Here is a 24,799-nt window from a genome sequence, read left to right on the forward strand (position 1 = left end):
TAAATGGGGTTTACTGCATCAGACACCCATGTACATATAAACATAGGTGTTCCAAGGGTGGTGGGAATCATGGAGTCATGCAGGGTTTTGGGGAAGTAATAGAGGTTGGCCAGGCCCAACAAGGAAGAGGCAGGCCACTTCAAAAACAACCTGGTAACAAAGACCTTTACACCAACTGACAGATCAATTAGGGGTCTGGCTGTCTTTTTATTAGGATGCATATGCACTCTGATGCTGAGGGGTTCAGACTAGGTTACAAAGGTCACAGTGGTAGGTGGTTCGCAGACCATTTTACATCAGTAAAAGAATGTCACATGGGGTATGTGAAAAACTGCAGAAAGTGGTAGCAGAAGGCATGATACAAGTCACTGTCCATTGCAATACTTTGTGGTTTCCACTTTGGGGCTTGTCCTGAAAAAAGCTGAGGGTGAATTCAAAATGATATATCACTTGTAATGTGTGGAGGACGTCGGTCAACAACTTCATAGGCTAAGAGGACACAACAATGTTGTTTACAGCAGTTGATGTGGCAATTGAATTGGAGAAGGAAAAGTTTAACAGGGGCTGAGTTGACTAAATGCAAGATATAATCTACTTTTCACCTCTTACAGGTGCATCCTATTTGCTAGGCATTCAGTCTCAGGGAAAATATTTCCTTACCAAATTATGTCGATGGGTTGGGTGATTTTGGGCACACGGTTTCAAGTATTTAGTGTTTTTTGGAATGGTGTCTCTTCGCAAGATCAAGACATGAACTGGTTACTATCTTGATGAATATTTTTTTTCTGGGAAAATAAAGGAAATGCTTCATGTAGTGTCACTTTGAAGGAGTTAGATGATATGACGGATAACTTAGGGGTGCTGCTGCTTCCGTGGACCAGCACCCGGAGCAGATGCACAGAAGACCAAAGTATCAGAAGAGTCTAGGTGTTGGGCAACCAAGAGTAGTAAGCCTGTTGTCGAATTCACTAACAGACAGTATGAGAAAAGGTTATAGACAAGCATGGGCAGCATTTATGGCTAGTGGTGAATATTATAGGGATCAAGGTATTGTAAACATGGGGACCATAAGAGAAGATGTGGTTTGTTTTATATTGAATGCTATATAGAAAGGCATTTCTGAAACTACTATTGCAGGTAAATTGTTTGGTATTGCCATTTTTAGCAAATTCTTTTTGGTCATAAGCCCTCAGGCGGAGAGCAGGGTAGAAAGATGTTGCAAGGTTGGGCTAAAGAAAAATGAAATATGAACAGGGTGAGGGGCCCATAACTATGAGTTGAATCCAGATTTGCAGTGTTGTTAATAAGGTTGTGCGTGCTAAGGCTATTTTGGAGAAGTGGAGAAGTGTGGCTCAATGGTTACAGTGGCAGACCCTGATGTAGAGGTCTGACCCGGGACCAGGGTTCAATTCCCGCCTCGGTGGGCCTTGGGCTCAATTTCCTCGGACCTGATAATTCTCGCCTTGGTGCCTAATTTAATCATGGGTCCCACTCTGCAAATCTGGGCAATAGCTTGCTTAATCTCCACAATGGCCCCAACAACGCTAGGATGCCTAGCTTTCACCCTGGGGGTGCCCATGAGGGCGCAATTCATAGGGAGAGACCAGGAAGGGTTCCTCAGCGGTATGCTTACAGCGCCTTGATGCCACGTCTGGGGTGATACGTGCGCTATACAAGCAACACTACATTTACATTTACATATTTTGGAGACTTTAGAGTTCCTGAATTGTTAGGGTCTCAAAAAGGGGAGGGTAAAAGGGGATTAAATTTGAGGAAGGGAAATTGCTGTTATGGTTGAAAGAAAAACCAACCCAGATCAGGTGGCTAATGGAGTGAGAATGGTTTTAAACAAGATAGGCAGTTTGATTTGTCCAGTTGAAGCATGGAAAAACTTTACGGAAGTGGGAGGTTCTCAAGGAGATCTAGTATTTTGTCATTTGGATGGGAAGAAACTATTAGCTTCTCAATGTTTAGCTGTTATGAAGGAGTTGCCAATAGCATGTGTGGAGATGCACAAGTTACTACTTGTGCAACGATATATCTGTAAGAGACATTAGTTAGTGATAGATTCCTTACCTTAGAATATCCCCAGGCGTCAGACTGGATCCGGAAATTTTTGCGTAGCAGTACCCTTGTGCGTCGGTAGGCATCGTCTGCGGCTCCGCGTCCGTCGTCGGCGCCGTGATGACGTCGCCGGAGTACTTAGACACCGCCTCCGCGTACTGACGTCAGTTCTTAGACACAGCTTTTCCGCGCCAGAAACACAGAGCCATGCTAAAAACCATCACTGGTGCCAATGAAACTAGGGCCCTGAAAGGGGATGACCTTAACCCTAGATATCGGTTCGCAGAATGGGGAGGATGGGTGGTTCGGTAAGGAATCTATCACTAACTAATGTCTCTTACAGATATATCGTTACACAAGTAGTAACTTGTGCATCTGAAAGAGACACGTTAGTGATAGATTCCTTACCTTAGAATTGATACCCCAGCAATTCCAACCCCGGTGGTGGGTCTCCGAACGAATAATCACACCAGAAAGTCCTGGAGGATGGAACAGCCAAAGAAGCCATCCCTCCGGACTTGGCTGTCCAGCCAATAGTGTCTTGCAAACGGGTGCAGTGAGGCCCACGTAGCTGCCTGGCAAATGTCCTGCAAGGGCACTCCTCGGCCCAGGGCAGTTGTAGTCGCCATGGCCCGAGTGGAATGAGCCCTTAGCCCAACAGGGGGTTCCTTCTTAGCCAAGGAGTCACACGCCTGGATACACAAGATGATCCACCGGGGGATGGTCCGCTTGTGCACCGCCTTTCCCTTCTTAGCACCCACGTAACCAACGAAGAGTTGGTCATCCACCCGGAACTAGCGTGTGCGATCCAGATAGTAAGAGAGCGCACGTTTTGGGTCCAGACGGTGGAGCCTCTCTTCCTCTTTCGAGGGATGCGGAGGCGGAAAGAAGGTGGGCAAGGTGATGGACCGCCCGATGTGGAAGGCTGTGACTACCTTGGGCAGGAAGGAGGGCCAGAAGGAAGAGAAGAACCTCAGAAAGAGGGGCAGAGAGAGGATTCACAGCCTTTGCTGTGCACCATGCCACAAATCTGTTCCACCTGCAGGTGTATACTGAGTTCGTGGAGGGACGCCTGGCTGCCAGAATCATGTTACAGACTTCAGGAGGCAAGTCAAATGGCCTCAACTGTCGCCGGTCAATCTCCAACCATGGAGGTGGAGACTGGACAGGTTCGGGTGTAGGACCGTCCCCTGCTGCTGCGACAGAAGGTCCTCCTGAAGAGGCAGACGAACCGGGGGATCGACTGACATACTGAGTAGCTCGGGATACCAGTACCTTCGTGCCCAGTCCGGAGCCACAAGGATGACTTGTGCCTGGTCGCGCTTGATCTTCTTCAGCACTCTGGGCAGAAGTGGTATAGGCGGAAAGGCGTACAACAGATCGCAACTCCACTCGCGATGAAAAGCGTCTCCGAGCAAGTGCTGCCTTGGAAATTCCAATGTGCAGAACTGATGACATTGCGCGTTCTCTTCGGTGGCGAATAGATCTAACCAAGGCTCTCCCCACTGCAGAAAGAGACCTTGCGCCACGTCCGAGTTCAGACGCCATTCGTGATCCATCATGCACCTGTGGCTGAGTTCGTCCGTCCTGGTGTTCAGGGAACCTGCCAGGTGTTGAACCACCAGGGTGACTCCCTGATGTTCCAGCCACTGCCAGAGGCGCAGAGCCTCCTGGCAGAGGGTCCACGACCCCACCCTGCCCTGTTTGTTGCAGTACCACATGGCGGTGGTGTTGTCCATGAACACCTGCAATACACTCCTCCGGACAGAGGGGAGGAATGTCTTCAGTGGTAGACGAATCGCCCGCAGCTCCAAAAGGTTGATATGGAGCCGGGACTCCGCCGGAGACCAGAGTTATCTGATCTCCGCCTCTCCCATGTGGCCTCCCCAGCCTTGGAGAGCCGCGTCCGTCACAACCACGTGCTCCAGTTGGGGAAGGGAGAGGGATCTGCCCCTGACCCAATCGCGGTCCGTGAGCCACCACTGCAGCTGTCTCGCAGTGCCCTCTGAGATCAGGACATGGTCGGACAGGTTGCACTGATGCTGGGTCCACTGAAACTTCAGGTCCCACTGCAGAGCCCGCATCCGCCACCGGGCGTAATGCACCAGAAGGATGCAGGAGGCCATCAGCCCCAGAAGCCGCAGCGCCAACCTGACCGATACCCGGGATAAAGGCTGAAAGAGTGGAATTAGAGCCTGTATATCCCGAACCCGCTGGTCGGGTGGGTAAACCCGAAACTGCGCCGAGCCGAGACCCGCTCCGATGAAAAGGAGCGGTGGACAGGGACACAGTTGTGACTTCGGTACATTGATGAAGAACCCCAGCAGGTGCAGGAGGTCGGCCGTAGTCTGGAGGTGGCTGACGACTGTCTGGGGCGAGACAGGGGAAGACTGAAACCCCTAACCTGCGCAGATGAGCTGTGACCACCGCCATCACTTTCGTGAACACCCGTGGGGCACTGGTAAGGCCGAAGGGGAGCACGGTAAACTGAAAGTGCTCGTGGCCTACCGTGAACCGCAGGTAACGCCGATGGGCTGGCAGGACGGGGATGTGAAAATAAGCGTCCTGCAAGTCCACCGCCACCATCCAGTCTCCAGGGTCTAGGGCAGCAAAGACCTGAGCCAACGTCAGCATCTTGAACTTCTCCTTCCGGAGGAAGCAGTTGACATTCCGTAGGTCCACGATAGGGCGTAGGCCCCCTTTGCCCTTCTTGGGTACCAGAAAGTAGTGGGAGTAACACCCACACCCTACTTCTGGCCCAGGAATGCGCTCAATGGCCCCCTTGGCCAAGAGGGTCGTAACTTCCTCCCGCAGAAGTGTCAAGTGATCCCCCGACATGCGGTGGCACTGCGGTGGCATGGCTGGAGGGCACGTCTCGAAGGAGTAGCCCCGTCGGACGATTTGCAGCACCCACCTGTCTGATGTGACAGTGCGTCAGTGGTGGAGGTGATGGCGAACCCTGCCCCCCAATGGCGTCACATGGGCCTGAAAGCACGGACTAGGAAGGTTTCGAGGCGGATGCTGCAGGGGTAGGTGTGGACTGGCCTTGCTGTGGACCCCGACCACCACCACGGCGGTTTCCACGTCCGCCACCGCGTTGGATAGTAGACTGCGGTGCATGGCTGGCGGCACGTGTGGGGGCGCCCCTTCCTTGGCCACGAAAGGAGCGAAAAGCACCCATTTGCTGGCGCTGGGCCGAGAGGCCCTAGGACTTGGCCGTAGCCCAGGAGTCCTTAAAGCGCTCAAGCGCATGGTCTGCCTTGTCGGCAAAGAGGCGACGGCCATTGAACGGCATGTCCATAAGTGTGCTTTGGACATCGGCCGAAAAATTAGCGGACCTCAACCAGGCGTGACGACGAATCGCCACCGTTGTTGACATCGCTCTGCCCAGAGAGTCGGTAGTGTCCAGCCCACACCGGATGGAATACCGTGCTGCATCCCGGCCCTCCACCAGGGCTTGGCCGAGTCTAGCCCGTACCTCCAACGGGCAGTGTGGCAGCACGTCTGCGACCGTGTCCCACAGAGAGTGGGTGTAGGGGCCCAAGAGGCACGCGGTATTAACGTACCGCAATCCCAAACTTAGGTAGGAGAATATCTTCTTCCCGTAATTCTCGTACCTCTTAGATTCCCGGTCGGGGGGAGCCGACGGGAATGCGGTCTGGGAATTGGAGGCCTGGATAACCAGGCTCTCAGGGGAGGGATTGGTAGACAGAAAGCAAGGGTCACCCGGAGCCGGGCGGTGGTGTCTGGCCACGTTCCTATCCACAGGCTGTCCTGTGGCAGGCCTGGACCAAGTGCCCAAAAGAACGTCTGACAAGGCCTCATTAAACGGCAGCAGAGGCTCGGCCGAGCTTGACTGCGGTTTAAGGACCTCAGTGAGGAGGTTAGTCCTCACGGCCGCGACGGGGAGCTCAAGGCCCAGGGCCTTGGCCGCCCTCATCAGCACCACGCTATAAGCAACCCCCTCCTCCGTAACCACGCTAGGAGGGGAGACAAAGCCAGTGTCGGGCAAAGTGTCCAGCCCACTGGCTTCCCCAAGCTCTCCTGTCCAGTCCACAGAAGACTGACACTCCCGTGCCAGAGGGTCCTCAGACCCCTCCCAATCCTCCTCATCACCCACAGCCTGGTACTCAGGCTCAAAAGAGGGGGCCGGGTCATTGAACTAAAAATCTCCCAGCGGCGTCAAGAGCGGCGCCGGACCCGAAACGAGGACAGGACCAGGGACGACGTCGTCCAGAGACGGCACCGGGGGCGAAACCCGAGGGGCCGGCGTCGACGAGGTCGTTAAGTCGACCGGCGACGACCCGGATCCGGAACCGGACCCAGTGGGGCCCTGCGGCGTCGGGACCGAAGTCGCTGGCGGCGCCGAGGCTGAAGCCCCAGACGGCGCCGGTGCCGAAGCACCCGGCACGCGTGGGGACCCAGTCAGAACCGCTTGGCTCGAAGGCACCGCGGAACCCGACGGAGGAGCGAGCGACCTCATGGCCATGAGGAAGTCAGCAATCTCCCCGGCGTCGCGTCCTGCCCAGGGACCGGTGGGTATGGGGCAGGCCGCTACACCTGCGGCTCCAGCGGAGCAGCGTGGGCGGTGTCGCCCGAACCCCCGGCCGCGTCTCTTACCTGAGGACTTCGAGCCCGAAGACCGATGACGACTCTTGGAACTGTGGGGGCTCCGGCCCCGCGAACGGTCCCTCGACCTCCTTTCAGGCCGGGACCTCGAGCGGCACGGGGCAGACTGCTGAAGCTCGAGTCGCTTACGGGACCGCTCCCGCCTAGCCTTAGACGTCAGGGCCCGGCAGTCGGAGCAGGACTTGTCGTCGTGGTCCAGGTCCAAACAGTGCAGGCACTGGTGATGGGGGTCGGTAACCAACATTAGTCGGTTGCAGTCGGCGCAGGGCTTGAACCCGGGCATCCCTACCGGCACCGTCGGAGTCGATAGACTTCGAAAAATGGATCAAAAATGATCTCAGAGGGTTAGTCAAAAAGTGACTTGGGTACAACTTTTTTCAGATCTGTGCTAGCTGGCGCGGAAAATAGAAGAACTGCCGTCAGCACCCGGAGGCGGTGTCTAAGTACTCCGACTTCATCACGGCGCCCATGACGGACGCGGAGCCGCAGACGACGCCTACCAACGCGCAAGGGTACTGTTACGCAAAAATTTCCGGATCCAGTCTGACGCCTGGGAATATTCTAAGGTAAAGAATCTATCACTAACGGGTCTCTTTCAGATGCAAACTTTTGGCACACATTCTTTTAGGACTGGTGCAGCATTCAAAGCAAAAAGGCTTGCTTTTTCCATGACAGAAATCCGGAGATTAGGAAGGCAGTTATGAGGAATGTTATAGGAAGTATACAACACAGTTTTCCATAGGTTGTTTTTAGGTTTCATTATGGGACCCTGCTTGGCTGCAATTTTAGTGTGGATCATCGTTCATTACTTCATCAGATGGGCAGCTCAACCAGCAGAAAAGAGATCATTCGGGCAATATCTCTGTTTACAGGTGAATTACTTTAAGATTGAATAGCGGGTTTGAGGTGTATGAAGTGAATGTAGCTTTACCACAATGGGCGAGTTGTTGATTTATTTAGTAGAGAATGACTTGGTTCAGCTGTGAAATTTAGATATTATAAAGGATATGAAAGGTAGATGATGGTTGGGCACATATATTTTCAGGACAGGGATAGCACCTCAGAGAGTTTGGCAAGGAGCAGTGAAGAGTACAACACTGGAAATGGATAGTAGGAAAGTGAATAAGGAGATGCATTATTTCTTTAAGGGTATTGGCAATATTGAACATGGTAGCATTACACAGCAGAATTTTACACCATTAAGACAAGATGGTGTTCACTAGTGTTTTTTGGCCAATTAATACTATTTACTAGCGATCAGAGAGATTACCTAAAAATGTTTTCCTGGTTGGCAGTTAGGTAATTACTTTTTCCATGACCCAGTCAAGATACTGCTATGTCAAAAAGGACCTCCATTTTGGGTAGATCCATGCACACTAACTCTATCGCTTTGAAACCCATTACTTCAGCAAGGAATATTATTAAAAACTTATGCTAAATATAAGCTATTTCTCATTTGACTTTGATCTGTTGAAGTCAAGGAGTCATACTCCAATTAACGGAACAAATGTTGGCTGGAAGGCTGGAAAATATAAACATGGCTAGCATGAAGTCTGTTACTAGAGAAAAATCTTCTTTCTAATGATACCATTTGTAGGAAAGTAGGATCTGCTTCTTTAGTTACCCCCACTTTTTGCTTGATTTAATACTGTTTCTGACAGTCTGAATGAGATCTTGCTAATGAGGACCCTGTCTCTCTGCTTTCTCCCGTAAATTGTTATGGTAAGTACTTAGGTACATCCCAGATTGGATAATGGGGTACCCTTATCAATCCCTAGTATATGGTACTAAGGTACCTAGAGCATATGTACCCCAGAGGTCCCACATAGGCTGAAGCATGTATTATGCCACCTATGGGAAACTATTCAAACTATATCTCCAGGCCTACCATTGCAGCCTGTGTAGGCGGGTGTTAGCACTACTTACGAAAGATATAGGATTCCTATATCTAAGGTCACTGCACTTAAAACCTGTACGTCACCCCTACAGCAGGCCTTTTCAATCCTGAAGGCAGGGTGCTTGGTTCTAAGTGTGAGGGTTCCCCTGCATGAGCAGGACACCCCTTCAGCCTTCGGAGTCCATTCTCCTGGGATGTAAGTGAGACAGCCATATAACATATAGAAAAGCACTGCGTCATTATGTGATGACCATCTTGAAACTGGCTGTAATGAACCCTGTCGTGTTTGGTATCAAACATGTTGGAATCATACCCCCGTTAGGCACTCAGTGCTCCTGGTACCAGTCTTCTAGACCCAGACAGCACAACAAGGCTGCTGCCGACCAGAGACACAATTTTGCTCTCCTGCTGCCGCGCCAAGCTCGAGCAGGGGAAGGCAGAATAATAGGCATCCTGTCACAGGGAGGTGTGACCACCTCCCAGACAGGGTTTAGTGAATTGGAACAGGGTGGGAGTGCTTGCTAACACCACACAGTCTGCGTGCTGGGCAAATTTAGTGCCCTCCATGCATAGTCCATCTCAAATCAGTTTAGCGAGCCCTTGGCTCCCACTCTGGTGCAAAATTCAACAAAGGAGAGGGGAGTATCCTCCCCCATGTCCAGCCCCCCTCTTTAGGGAGAGTCCCTTTATTGTGCCAACCCTTTCCTTAGAGTATTTAAGGGCTCACCTGTGGTGGGTCCCTAGATAACTCATGGGACACAATACAATTCAGACCCCACTTCAACTTTGATTGTCTGGGCAGTCTGGACTTCATTGGTCTTCGGTCTAGGCATCAAGGCTGCAACCAGGAAGACTCCTGCTGCTCCTGATCTCTTCTTCCTGCTCGTCTGCTGCAATGTCTGTGCCTGTGCTCCATACAGGAACCTGCCCAGGGCCTGTGGACATCCAAGACACCCGAAGGAATCTCCCTTGAAGTGAAGGACTCACTTCCCTGCATCTGCAGGCACTGCAACCAAGCTGACTGGTCTGCTGATCCTGGGCTCCTACGTACTCTGAAAGGTTCAGCAACACAGGTCATGGTTCTTCACATTCCTCGAGGCCTGCAATGTCCTCTCACCAAGTTTGAGGCCAGTATCCATTGTCGGAGCTGCAGGAACCTAACCTCTGTGCACCGCGTCGACTTGCAGTTGCAAAGGCTTGTTGGTTTCCTTCCACCAAGATCTTTAGTCTCTAAGTAGCCCCAACCTCAAGCATCTCCAGTGACCAAGATCTTCATCCTCACCATATCACTTGCAACATGGGCCTGCGCCTTTGGTGAGCTGTCCGAGGACCTCTTGCGACTCCAGTGTTTACGGCCTGTGGGTCCAATTGAGATTCACTTTTGAATTCTTCAGGCTCCTCTGATTGCTCAGGGCCTGCCCTGACTCCTGTTTGTGGTGAGTCTCCTGGAACTTGCTGGTCCTGACATTGGACCTTCTTCAACTTCCACATTGGTTGCAGTTGCCAAGGCTTGTTAGTGCTCCAGCCAGACACCGACCCCCTCAGCTCTCGGCATCCGACGTGGGACAGCTTGTGAACAGCTCCTGGTCTTCCACAGTGTGGCCTGGTCTACAAACCTGCAGTTTTAATGTCACTGTCACCTCTCCTGCAACATCCGACATCAGTGGGCATTCGTCTCCCATGCCTCCTGGTTACTCCTGAGTGGCATGGACTCTGTCCCCTCTGCTTGCAGGTTCTTCACATTTTGAATCCACTTTTGGTTTCCATCGGACACTTTCACCTCTTCCAGTAGTGTCATCTTTCTGAAGGCCTCCACTGGGTTCAGTTCAGTTCATAAAACTTTATTCGTTTTTTTAGTAAACCATAAAAGCCACATATGCATACAATAATACAAAATATTTAAAAAAGCAGAAGGGACATAAAATCAACAATGAGCGGCTAAAAAAAGCAACACCGGACCTCAGCAGTAAAACAATCATTGCTCAAAGTGCATAGTGCTATTTTATTTGTATTAAAAAAATATGCAAGCTTTCTTGGCTTGGCAAAGTATGTAAACTAGAGCACTGAAACCTTAAATGACGTGCATGATAGCTTTTCACTTAAACTGACAGATTATAATCAAGTAAAATTAATTTTCTTATTGTCAGTGACTTTCAGGGGATAATTATAATTCAGCCAATAAATAGATGCTAAATTGATATCAGCCATTCTATAAGTGCAATTATGCTTAATTAACAGTGCCAGAAGAATCAATATATGCGCTATACAATCCTCCATTAGTTGCAGGCAATCATTTTAAAAGGCAATCTCAGAGAGTAACAAATAAAATGAAATCTCAAATAAAAAGACCCGCTATTTTCCAACTAATCTCCTAAAGCGAATGTCAGCAGAAACAAATCTATATATCATTTCACAGACGTACTATGATTGGAGCAGTCTGAGATAGAATAACGCTGGCCTACATTTTATAATATTCAAAATCCCTAGAAGAGGTAAAATGTATTTCCTGCATGGTGTATTCATTGTATAACTCGCTGAAGAAAGAAAAGTGCAGCATGTTCTGGATTGTTCTGCAGTCACAGGGGCATAGATCCAGAATGGCCTCGTGGTATGTTTGACTCGGATACGAAACCAATAGAGCCAAATCTGAATCTGGTAAGATACATTTTTTTTTTAAATGGCTAAAAGGATACAAAAGATACGGGTCAATTCCTTCAGTTGCGATCAGGGGTAGATACTCTGCTACCTGCTTTTTGCTGTGCTCCTTGTATTCTCTATGATCTCTTAAGATGTTCAGAAAAGCACTTTTTAGTTGGGGGTTTGTGACAGAGATAATGAGCTGAGGATTTATGAAAAAGTCCTGCCTCCCCATGCGAGTCAGCTGGGTCTTCACATAGGTTAGCCATGGTATTTTGCAGTACATTGGCGCAGTTTAAACACTTTTGGATTATTTCCCGGTTGAGGGGCGGTTCTTCATTGACCCAATTGAGCACCATAGCATAATAGGCGTGCTCTGTATGCGATCCACCAAAGGGGTTAACCCCAATTCCCGGTGACAAATAGAAGGCAGACTGAGGGAGGTGGGGGCTACAATAATCTTCCAAGAAATACACTTTCTGTTCTGTGTAGGGTTGATGAATTGCAGAAACCCCGCACCGTACAGACTCACAGCAGAGCATCAGCTGTATAGATGTTAATAAGACTCGGTTGGTCTACCGTTACCTAGAAAACCTAAATAAGGCCTCAAGAGTTCTAGCTAAACTCCTCTTCTTGACCTCTACGAGGTGGGTCCAAGAACCTTTTTGATCAAATGGAATGTCCATGTAGCAAAAAGTTGACACCTGAGCTAGTTTTTAATTTGGATAAAGCAGGGTCTCATTTTACTTTTGTCTTTCCCTACCACAATGACCTGGTACTTGGCAGTGTTGGTCTGCAGGCCCAACCTACTCATGAATTCATTAAATCTATTGAGGAGGGTCTGCAGGCCCACGCCTGTTCTTGAGATCAATACGCAGTTACCTGCGTACAGGAGTGGGAGAGATCTCTCCCCCGCACACGTGGCACATCAATCGCCCCTTCATTCAAATCCTTCATATATAAGCAAAACAGGAAGAGAGCTAACAAGCACCCCTGTCGGACGCCACTATTAATTCTAAGCAGTGCTGAGAGTTCTCCAGCCGCCCCATATCTTACTATACCCGTGACATCTTGGTGCATTTGCGCTAAAAAGTGGACCAGGGGGGCATCTATTCCTGTAGCTGGCATATTTTGCCATAGTTTTCCTCTCATGACACAGTTGAAGGCCGATTTCAGGTCCATGAATCCCAGATGAAGGGTAGTGTTTTTCGCCATGGTGTGCTTGCCAATTATCAAATGAAGGTTACGGCATTGTTCCACTGTGCCCAGGCCCCTTCTAAAGCCATATTGGATGTCCCAAAATTTTCCCTTTTCTGTTATGCAACTTTCAAAGCAGTCAATTAGAGCCCTGTCCATCAGCTTGCATATGGTGTCAATTAGTGACATTGGGCAGTAACATTTGGGGTTCGACCTGTCTCCCTTTTTAAAAATAGGGACCATTATTGCTGTTGACCAAGGGGCTGGAAGGTCCATGACACAGCATAAAATGTTGGTTAGTATGGGGAGCCTGAGGGCAGGCATTGCCAGGAAGAGATCAGCCGGTATGCCGTCGGGGTCAGCAGCCTTATTTTTCTTTGTAAGGTCCAAAGCCTTTGTGACTTCCTTGATTGTCGGAGGGTCTTGTTTACTCACAGGCCCATTTGTGTGATACCCACATTCTACAGAGTCAAACAGTGCCCCCCCCATTATTATAAATTGCCTGAAAGTGGTCCACCCACTTGTTTGGGGGAAGTGTGGCATCAGTGGTGTTGTTATGGTTATCTTGAAAAAAGGGGGTGTTGCTGGCCTTCCAGAAAACACTGCTATTTTTGGAAATGCTCGCTTCGTATAGCCTCTCCCATGCCTCCTTCCTAACAGTCTCCTTGAGTTGTTCTAGAATTTTTTATACTGGGATCTGCAGTTTCTCACCTAAGCTAGATCTCTGGGCTTTTGTTTTAATGCTTCAACAAGCTTGTTATGTCTCCTTGTGCAGTCGTTATCAAACTACTTAAACTGTTTGTGGGCCGTAGGGCTTCTAATAGATTCTAGAATTTTATTTAGGGTCGAAGTAATGTCTGTGAAAGCTGCTAGCATGGACTTTAGGTTTAAATTGTCTTCGAGGCAGGTGAAAATTTGCAGCCTATTTTTTCCACAAGTTTTCCTCCAAAACTTTGCACATGAGATCTTATTCTTATGATGGATTACGGGCAGAGCTACTACTAGGTGCAGAACCTTATTTTGTGTTTCGAATTGAATTTCTAGCGGGAAGTGGTCGCTGAAAGGTACTTTAAACATTGAAAAATGTACCGACTTGGGTTTACAATACTTAGAAACGGCAATGAAATCAATAAGGCTGCCCTGTCCGCGACTAGAATAGGTGATCTCATCCTGCCCGGCCCCCCGCGTCAGTCAATAGTTAAAAAGAGAGAATATTTTTGATTAAATATCATTTAAAACATTGCCACAGGGGTGTGTTTGAAGTGACTTTGGCCCTCAGAGAGATCTTCCATGTGGGTGCAAGCAGAGATTTGCGATAATGTGCAAAGTCTGCAGTTAAAATCCCCGCTCCATAATATTATGTAATTTGTATTCAGGTTCATGATGTGTTTGTATATTAATGTATCAATATTGGCCACTATTTCTGTGTTAAAAGAAATACAATTGTTATGATAAAGGTACGCCTATTCCCTGTTGATGAAAGGTAACGACCTAGAAACACGTGTCCAGGGATGGCCAGCACAACGGTGGATATACTCAACATTTTCCTAGAAGCGCACACACTGGAACAAACTGCATTAACCATAATGCTCAGGGGTAAACCCGCTGGTAGGAGGAGCAGTGTGCGACCATATGGATTTCTGTTTATTAAGGCTCCCTTGAGCCGGTCGAGCTGACGAGCTCATGGTTACGCACCTGCGAGTCGTGAGAGGTATCAAGACCTGAGAACACTTTGGCAGCCTACGCAGCAGCCCCATACATACGCCTATTCCCTGCTGATGAAAGGTAACGACCTAGAAACACGTGTCCAGGGATGGCCAGCACAACGGTGGATATACTCAACATTTTCCTAGAAGCGCACACACTGGAACAAACTGCATTAACCATAATGCTCACGGGTAAACCCGCTGGTAGGAGGAGCAGTGTGCGACCATATGGATTTCTCTTTATTAAGGCTCCCTTGAGCCGGTGAAGGTGACTAGCTCATGGTTACGCACCTGCACGCCGCGAGAGGTATCAAGACCTGAGAACACTTTGGCAGCCTACGCAGCAGCCCCATACATACGCCTATTCCCTGCTGATGAGAGGTAACAACCTAGAAACACGTGTCCAGGGATGACCAGCACAACGGTGGATAAACTCAACATTTTCCTAGAAGCGCACACGCTGGAACAAACTGCATTAACCATAATTCTCAGAGGTAAACCCGCTGGTAGGAGGAGCAGTGTGCGACCATATGGATTTCTGTTTATTAAGGCTCCCTTGAGCCGGTCGAGCTGACGAGCTCATGGTTATACACCTGCGCGCCGCGAGAGGAATCAAGACTTGAGAACACTTTGGCAGCCTACGCAGCAGCCACATACATACGCCTATTCCCTGCTGATGAAAGGTAACGACCTAGAAACTCATGTCCAGGGATGGCCAGCACAACGGTGGATATACTCAACATTTTCCTAGAAGGGCACATGCTGGAACAAACTGCATTAACCATAATGCTCAGGGGTACACCCGCTGGTAGGAGGAGCAGTGTGCGACCATACGGATTTCTGTTTATTAAGGCTCCCTTGAGCCGGTCGAGCTCACGAGCTCATGGTTACGCACCTGCGCGCCGCGAGAGGTATCAAGACCTGAGAACACTTTGGCAGCCAATGCAGCAGCCCCATACATACGCCTATTATCTGCTGATGAAAAGTAACGACCTAGAAACACGTGTCCAGGGATGGCCAGCACAAGGGTGGATATACTCAATATTTTCCTAGAAACGCACACACTGGAACAAACTGCATAAACCATAATGCTCAGGGGTAAACCCGCTGGTAGGAGGAGCAGTGTGCGACCATATGGATTTCTAATTAAAAAGGCAGGGGTATAAGGTTCTGACCCATGCAGGAATCACAACTGACTCGAGAGGGGTAGGTATATTGGCCTGTAAAGCGAGCCACTTCGTCTCAACAAAGTGATGGAGTGATGACCAGGGATGTTTTGCTGCTTGTTTCAGCACATGGGATGGACAGGTGGTTAATATTTGCACTTTATATGAGCCTCCCATGGTAAACTCCCCCGTCTTGAAAACTGTGAGTTCCATGCTGCAGAGGATAATAGTGTTGAAGGGAGGTCTAGACTTAGCGGTAGAATAAAAGATACACAGGCATAGAACAGCCAGCTATTGAGTCAAAGTGAGTCGGCTGGCGCAATTCATAACCACCCTGGGCTGCTAGACATGCGGAGTAGACACCACCCATAAACAATATACATACTAATCAGGGATGCGCCTGACCTTTTCTAGAATAGAATATCTCCTGACGTAAATTATATATAAGGACCAATTTTGAGAGGCCAGTGTGCTCGCTAGAGAGGCAACTCTGACCATTCCTCAGTATAGGTGGTGCTCACTGGACAGAGTGAAGGAAGCGCAGATGTGTTGCGAGGGTTCTACATAAAGGAGACAGACACTGCGTAGGTTTTGTCCTTGGTTTATTTAACTATCCACTCTCAGAGCGCCAGGGAAAACTCGGCAGACTCGTCGCAGGCTCACTCCTCCCTCGCAATCGCCTCCGCTCTTGCGATAGCCCGCCCGTGCTCTAGCATCTGCCGTCACGGGATGACGGGAGCACTAGAGCGCGACACTACAAGATGGTCCCTGCACACATGGTATTTATGGAATAGACAAATCAAGAGAGACTCTGACAAAGACCACAGTAGAATATTTTGCAGTGAACATAGGGACAGTATCCTCTAGGTGTACAGCCTGGGAGGTGTACCAGACAGTTAAGAGGGGACAAGCAATGTCACAGGTGGTGGAGCAAAAAAAGAAAAGAAGGTTAAGCTGGAAAGGCTAGAAGCTGACATACTCTATCTGGAATTGGCAATGGGTGGAATTGTGGAGAACAGTGCGCTGTATTATTTAAAACTCAAACAACACGAATGCTGCGACATAGCGGAGAATAGTGCTAGATCGACCTTTATAGCCCCTTAGCATAGGATCAAAGAGGTGGGAAATAAGTGTGGGAGACTGCTAGCTTGGCTGGGACACATGGATAATTAAAAAGACTTGGTTACGGAGGTGAGTAAGGAAGGTAAGAGAGTCACAGAGAATCGTGAGATAGCAGAGACCTTTGCTCACTTTTACAGAGGGCTATATTCCGCCACACATGCCAGAACACCGAGCTACATCAGAGAATTCTTGGTGGACAGAGGGCTCCTGGGACTCTTGCTACAGTACTGGAAGATGTTGGATGCCGACATAACCTCGGCAGAGATAGAAACGGCGATTAGGGATCTCCAGTTTGGCAAAGCTGTTTGCCCTACTGCCCTACTGGTGGAACTGCACAAAGAAATTATGTTTAACTGGTCCCCAACCTACTGCAAATGTTTAGGGAAGTAAAAAAGGAAGAGCAACTCCTGCTGGACCAATGTCTGGCAACAATAGTAATGATTCTCAAAGATGGTAAACTTCCAACTAACTGCTTGATATCACTATTAAATGATTAAGCCAAGATACTAGCAAAAACTGATAGCAAACAGACTGCAGCAGGTGGTGCAGGAACTGGTCCACCCTGACCAGTTGGGCTTCACACCCAACAAGGGGACCAGGCTCAACCTGCACAGATTATATGGCTGCATGAGCTACATCGAACTGGTTACAGAGCCAGCGCTTTTACTATCCCTGGAAGCCAAGATGGTTTTTGATTCCTTACAATGATCTTTAAGGTTTGGGATTTTGAAAAGGACGGGGATAAGACTGGAATATAGCAACTGGGTAAAGTTATTATACCGAAAACTCATGGACCAAGTTAAAGTAAACGGGGTATACTCCAAAGTATAAATAGAAAAAGAAATGAGACAGGGTTCCCAGCTCTCCCCGATGCTTTTTGCAGTATTGGAGCCACTCACAGCATGGAGCAGGAAAGATGGCTAGTCACGGGACAGCAATGTGATGAAAGGATTTCATTATATGCCGATTATGTGTTGCTCTAAGGAGCCCAAACACATCACATTACCAAGGCTCTTACATGTGTTCCATGTCTTTGGAACTTAACCAGCCGACACAATAAACTGGAAAAAGTCCCACTTACACCCGCTGACAGGTGGTAAGACAGCGATTCCTGGAGACCTCCAAGTATAAATTGCTATAAAGGGCTTTTGCAACATTGGCATTTATGTTACAAGGAACAATTCAGCAGAACTAATCTATATAAACTCTTAGAAGAGTTCAGGAACGATATGAAACACTGGCGGGAGCTACCCCTATCCTTGTTGGGCAAAGCAGCCATATATAAAAAGATTACGCTGCCAAATTAATATATGTCTTGCAGAACACCCCGTAAAAGACACCAGAAGAATTCTTTCGACAGATAGAGAAAGGTGAGAAGTTTCTACTGTGGAATGGGAAAGCACCTTGGACAGTGCTAGCAAAATTGATGAGAGGGATGTACGACATGTGGATAGCATTGCCAGATATTGAGAAATACTATTTGGCGGCGCAATTAGTAACAGTAAATGAATGGGCCTTTGCCTCGCTGGAGGAGCCTGCTCTTCATGTCAACAGACACACTATGGGAGTGAGCTGTTGCCCAGAAGACCTCTGTAAAAATCGGCCCCAGGTACAGCTACCAAAACATACTCTCACAGTAACCATAACCTGGAAACAGGCTAAAAAATACCTGGTTTGGGGAAAGAAGCTGACTAAGCTGAACCCATGTGTAACAGATATGTTTAAGGCGAAGTAGGGTGGCTGGAGGGGTTCGCTAATTGTACATGATAGGAATCTTCACCCTGGGAGAAAACTGGAACAAGGATGGCCTGATGTTCTTGAAGATGCTTAGACAAGGAGAAATGTTCCAGTACCTACAAATAAGACACGCATTAATACCCTCTATCCACAAAGGTGCAACAATAGAGGAGTCCTCACAAGTGGAAGAGATAGGGTACTGGGACAACCGCTAAACAATAAAGCAATGTCCCCGATATACAACAAAATTATACACAATTTGCAAGATATGATGGGAAAACTCAGAAAGGAACGGGAGATAGATGTGGGCCCATTGAGGATGGGGAGTGGGAAGAGGCACTGTGGGCCCCACGAGAGATTGTGATACGTTCCAGGTTTCGCCTAGTGTAGTTGTGGATACTGCATCAATCATACTTTACCAGAGAGGTCCTATACAAGAGGAAGATGGTTAGCTCCAACAAATGTATCCGGTGATGCAATGAAGTAGGCAATTTCACACATACTATCTGGTCCTGTGCGAGGCTGTGGAGCTATTGAGAGGAGGCGAGAGACGGTCTGTACACAACAACTGATACTAAACTGGCCAGCTCAATCAAAATGCTAGTGTGGGGGGATGAAAGCCCACCGAAATATACCAAGCTACTACTAATGTTGGGGCTTTCCATGGCCTAGACAAATATTGCAAATTGCTGGGGAGCACACAACATACCATGGGTTAACACTTGAGCTGAAGACTTGGACTGCTGCATGCAGGTAGAGAACCAAGTCTATGCAGGAAGCGGATGCCTGACAAAATGAGAGGGGTTTGGATTCTTAGACGTTTTAGGGGTATGAATGTGAATCCATAAGAAGAATGTACTGGTGGGAGGTAGCTTGGGGATGCTGTTGGGAGGAGGAAGATAGAAAAGGATCCAAGGGGGAATGTGAATACAAGAGCTGGTCACATGGAGAATGAATATCCAGTCAATCCTTGCAAGAGGAATGGCTGTCTATGGTTTATTTGTTAAAAATGTTATTACAATATTTATAAAAAAACATTCAACAAAAATCTGCAGAAAGTCAAACACATAAATAACTGGTGCTTAAACAACTATACAATGCCTATGCGGAGCAACAGCATTTTTACAGAAACTTTCAGGTCTTACCTCAATGTCTCGTACAATTTTAGGGTAAAGTTTTCTGTAGTAGAAATGTGGCGGACTGATACCATCTGTGAACTTGTTCTTAAATAGATACTGACCCCTGAAACAAAAGAAAACAGTTCTGACACTTAACATTCAAGGTTAAAGCTGAGCACAAATATAAATTATCTTTCAGTTTTGAAATGACTCGCTTATTCCACTAGTAAAAAATACAGCAGAATAGAAAACCAATCTCTCAAAAACGTTTAGGCACTCAAACTAAATATTAAATGTGGTTGTGCATGACTTTTATGAAAATCAAGCATGAAGAATATAGGTCTGACAAATGTATTTCCTACACCCATTGATGAATTTTTCTGCGGCGGTTCCTCCTTTAGGGCAGGGGAACGTGCGTCGCCCTGTAATGTGATGTAATGTAATGTAATGTAATGATGTCTTGTAAAGCGCATGAATCACCCCACATGGGGTATCTCCGCACTGTAGACCGCTGGGGAACCCGTCCTGGCTTTCCCTGTGAGATGGTCCCTACTGGGTATCTCCAAGGTGAAACCAGGCATCCCCGGCGTATGTGGGGGGCCGTTGTGGAGATGAGGCAAGCTAATTCCCAGAGTTGCCGAGTGTGATCCCTGGTTAGAGTAGGCACCGAGGCGAGAATTATTGAGTCTGCTGACCCTGGTCCACGACCCTGCCGTGTCGGGAATTGAACCCTGGTCCCGGGCCGTCCTCTGCTTCCGGGTCTGCCGACTCTAACCAGTGAGCCACACCGCCCTGCCTGTTTCAAGTGTAGAAGCTGCAGCAAGACATCATTTAAATAAAATGATCAATGTACTTGACCATTTTCGTGAAGTGCGCGCCGCATCTCAGCTCGGGACAGGGTCATTTCTATTGCTGATTGGCAGCAGGAATGACTTGCCTAAAGTGCACATGTCAGATTGTCAGGCTGTCTTGCAACAGCCAGACCAACATGCGCACTTCAGCCCACACCATTACCACCTGTAAGACACCTGGGCTGACCACAGGCTCCTAGTCTGAAAACGAGCGCTGTGTTAGCCTGCTCGGACCAATCATGGCATTACTCTCATGCTGAAAGCGGCATGAGTGCAGCTCCAGGATTGGTTAGGGTTCGTTGACCCTTCATTTCCGAGTCAGGCACCGTGCTCCAAACAGTGGAGTGCCTTCTGTGAAGACACCAACCAGATGGTGGTCCCGTATGTTTGGGGACTTCCTTGCACGTGAAGCATAAGTACTTGTATTTTTATTTAGTTCAATATACCTTTCTACAAAATGGATTCCAAAAAACACACGGATGATTAACTAGCTCTGTGAGTTGAAATACAAATAGCAAAGCTGGCACAACGCACAATAGTACTTCTGGAACATCTGTTCAATCTTTAAGGGTTAAATATGTTCTGCAATACCCAACCTAAAAATGTTTTGTTTTTTTACCCTGATCATGCGGATGAAAGACTGCGTGCCTTCACTGGGTCCAAACCTTGCACCATCAGAGTCTGCCTACACACAAATCTGGTCAGCCGGTGCATGAACACACAGAGCTATCTTGCGGCAAAGGAGAGTGCGTTCAACAAATACCCTTGAGTTGATTAAATATTGTCACATATTATGCGAGCGCCATTAAACAATCTGTGTGTGATGTGCTAAATAAACAGTTGTTAACCCCTTACCTGCGGTCGTAATTCCACTCCTGTGCAGCACATTCCGATTGCGTGCGTGGTCATGATGGCTCCCGGCCGTCATCAGCACACGAGCACTGTGTGCCATGACGGACGGGAGCCGTCCCCAGCATGCAAGGGGTTAATATTGAAGTGATGTTTTCGTCCTAAGTGGTCTAAAGCAAGTTCATTGCTTCCTCCCGTTCTCTGTCAGTGAAAGAACACTGAACACGTGACAGGGGTAGGTGCAGGGCTTTTAAGTGGTTGCCGTGAGACCTGACACATGCTGCTTTTCGCCTACCACTTTCGCAAGCCACTAGCCACCACTGTGGTGGCTCCTCCGCTAAGGCCTTTAGCAGTGCACAAAAAGGAAAAATAAAATAATAATAACTTGCATTATTATGATGTTATTTGTTCCTGCTGTGGTGTCTCTGCGGGGCGGGCCGATCTGCTCTGCTCTCAGAGCAGGGGAGGAGTGGTGGGCACTATGTAAATGTTCATGAATGTTTGACTGGCCCTTTTGGGCCAGCCAAACATTCATGTGCCCTTTGCATGTTCTCCATGCAGGCTGCATTAAAGCCTGCGTGGAGACCATGCCCAGGCTCCCATTCCCTGGCTGAGTGTCGAACCACGGCGTCCAGACCAATCACACCAGTTCATTGGAGCGTTGTGATTGGCTATGGGGAGTCTGGGAGCCAGGGTGCTTCCTGTTTCCAAAGAAGAAGCCAGGTAGAGGAGGAGAAGCGGCGGTGGCCGGCTAGCTGCCCGACTGCTACTTCCTGGGAGCAGCCGCCACTGATTAAGATGGAAAACAGTAACTTGACACAATCTGAAAACCTATGCCATGAAGCAGAGAAGAAGAATTACTCACGGAAAGAGATTACATTCTCTGGTGAGATGACTTGGTGCATACTTGCTACTTTAACACGTGTGTGGCATCTGCCTAACATTATTACAATCTTATCCTAAATGTACCTATTTATAAACTGCTTTCAATCAGACAATCTGAACCCCCTTTGGGATTTGTCAGAGCAGACCGGCCTGCCAGTCAGCCAGTTCCTCATTTACGAGGCTCTCATGCACACATTTCAAGATCTATGGGGAGTGAGAGATGTGGAACCCCAGACCCACGGCGTCCTTCAACTTTTGCAGGCACCAGCAGACACTTGATTATGTGGTTTTACAAGGTGCTAAATAGCTCTGCCGGGAAACCCCTGAACACCCTTGGGGCACAATGGACTGTGGAGTTGGGATGGTAACTATCAGACGTGGAGTGGTGGGGGGCGTTGGCATACCCTTAGGGTTGTCATGAAATATACGCACAACAACCTCATAAGGGAGGAACTGGCCAGGTGGCAGGCCCGTCTGCTCAGACAAATCCCACAGGGGGAAAAGATTGCCTGCTTGAAAGTCACTCGTTATCACTATCCTCACTTTCCATCATGGGCTCATCTGCCCTGCCGTGAAGAAGGCTCTGGGGACACCCTGGGGCAACCCCACCAGCGGGATCTCCTGCCGCACACATTGCAGCCAACAGCTAAATGCTGTGTACAGTAGAAGGCTCAGTTGGGGACCTTTACAGCAGGAATAAGTAGGTTCACTAGAAGCATCCCCTGGTTAGGTTCAGAGCCCATTGGGATAATTTCTGTCAGCCTGGCCCCATCCAGCCATCTGGTTATCAACTGTAGCTGCGCCGCTGTGAAATATTACCCAATGTCTGGAACTTCCAGCCCACCCTCAAGTGGGGGGTACGAAGGGTGTAAAGTGCAACCCTGTGATGGCCACTGTCTCAGTTCAACTCGCTCAGAAGAATGTCGAGTTGCTGAAACCAGTGCACAGGGACCCGCACAATGAGGTTCGCAACCTAATGGAGTAGCCACAAGATCATGAAAATTTTGGAAAGTGCTAATGCACATCATGATGGACAGTTTGAGTGTTCTCCAAAAGGTGATACAAGACTTGAGCGACCTCAGCGCTCTATCCAAGTTTCCCCCGCGTAAGTCTCCCAACTCATGGAAAATCTGAATACTTAAATGTTTAAAGGTGCTTGGCACACAAAGTATATCAGGTGGGCAGTTATCGGGGCAGGGAGGATCATTGATCACTGGGAACACTCAGGTCTTCCCCCAATTTACCCATAATCCCAGGTAAGAGCCAACCTCCTCAAGGAGTCGCATCGCATGGGAAATGTCCTGTTTACCATTTTGCAGGTAAATCAAAAAATCATCTGCATATGGGGAGAGACGTGTTGCCTATCACCGACCATTATACCCCAACCCGCACCCTCCACACAAAACCACTCTGCCAACAGTTCAATGACGATGGCAAAATGGAGGAGTAACAGCGGCCATGCTTTCTTGTACCCCGGAATACTTCATATGGCTCAGAGATTGTGTGCCCGTCTTGACCCTAGCCATAGGATGTGCATACAGTGGCCACACACACTGCACCCAGCTCCATAAGCAGCATGGTTGCCTCCAAATAGTCCCACCATGTCTAATGTCTTCTCGAGGTCCACCGACATGATCATAGCTGACAGATTTTCTGCCAGCTCTCTTATGTACATGATGTTGTAGAGCCAGTGGAGATTAAGGGAGGTCTGGCAGGTGTGTATAAACCCATTTTGATTTGCGTGAATCTGTTCCTGCATATGGGGCAGCGACCTGGAGGAGAGTGCCTGCTAAGTTTCTTAAAGTCCATGTTAATCATGGAGAGTGGTCTGAAGTCAGTTACCACCACCTCTGGAGAACTGGACTTGGTTAGAGGTACCACCAGAGCCTCCCTAGTCATAACCGAGAGCAATCCAGCCTTGTATGCCTCCATAAACATTTCCTCCAGTCTCCGGGGCAACAGTCCGGCAAACGCCATATAAAATTCTGACATAACCTGTCCCTGAGAGAGGATTGGTGTCTCGGAGTTTGCTGATAAGATGTGGAGGCTTCAAGGGAAGTGGTCTTTGAGCCCTCATGATAGGTTGTGTGTCGAACGGAACTATAGGGAGTGGGTGAAGTGCACCCATCCTTTAGCTGCCTCCATATCTTTTTTGATCTTTTCTAATATTTGGTCCTCTTGTAGACCAAAGAGATGTTGGCCATCAAAGGGCATGTTCAACAGGTTCTGCTGAACTACGCAGAAAAGTGCTTGAATTAACCCTTCTGGCAGCGGTTTCTGCGACATCTAGGACACAGCGAATAGTATGATATCGGCTTGACCTCAGAGAATATTTCATGTCACCTCTTCCTGTGTTCCTCTTGGAAGTATTGCAAGAGCTCCTCAATTTCGCCCGAGTGGGCACGATCGTATCATGAAAGAAGGCAGATTGAATTGACGATGCGACATTGATTGGTCGATTGTGCTGTCACTCTTTCGCCCACTGCACCTGTGCGCTTGCTCTCTTATTCTGATGAGGGCATCCCCACTGGCTTCGGAGTTGGCTCACTTACGAGCAGTAGTGACAACTAGAGAGTCAGACAGGAGTCAGACACATGTAAATAGGCTCAGTAGGCTGAAGATTTATATCTTTTATGTAACCCAGATGGGGGTCCTTAAAGATGCCGGGCGTGTGATGTAGCATGCCCTCAAGCATGGGGAGGGACTGAGTAGAAAGGTGAGTGAGGGAGAGTGTTTAAAAAAGAAACTTCTACTATAAGGCTCTGTATGAAGATCCACATTGTGGAATAAGGCTGCCCTACCATTGAGTTCCTGATGGGGCGTGGCTTGGACGCCGATGGGACCGGCTGCATGAGCACTGAGCTCCACGCGCTATCCCCATTATTATCCTGTTTAAACTGTATATTTCACCCTGCTGATGACACCGAGGGTGCGGTGACCA

At 48.5% G+C, this 24,799-nt stretch overlaps 1 protein-coding gene across 2 annotated transcripts in view; it reads right to left on the reverse strand.

The window, feature by feature from the left end:
- The window catches only part of BTRC (beta-transducin repeat containing E3 ubiquitin protein ligase), a 1,268,207-nt gene that overhangs the window by 354,992 nt on the left and 888,416 nt on the right, over positions 1 to 24,799 (reverse strand). For both annotated transcript variants that reach the window (XM_086922668.1, XM_086922669.1), the window contains one exon: positions 19,301 to 19,397. In XM_086922668.1, the coding sequence (XP_086778794.1) occupies positions 19,301 to 19,397 (97 nt within the window). The remainder of the gene's footprint in view (positions 1 to 19,300; positions 19,398 to 24,799) is intronic.

This window comes from Lissotriton vulgaris, chromosome 5 (assembly GCF_964263255.1).
Source record: "Lissotriton vulgaris chromosome 5, aLisVul1.2, whole genome shotgun sequence".
Lineage (NCBI taxonomy): Eukaryota > Metazoa > Chordata > Amphibia > Caudata > Salamandridae > Lissotriton > Lissotriton vulgaris.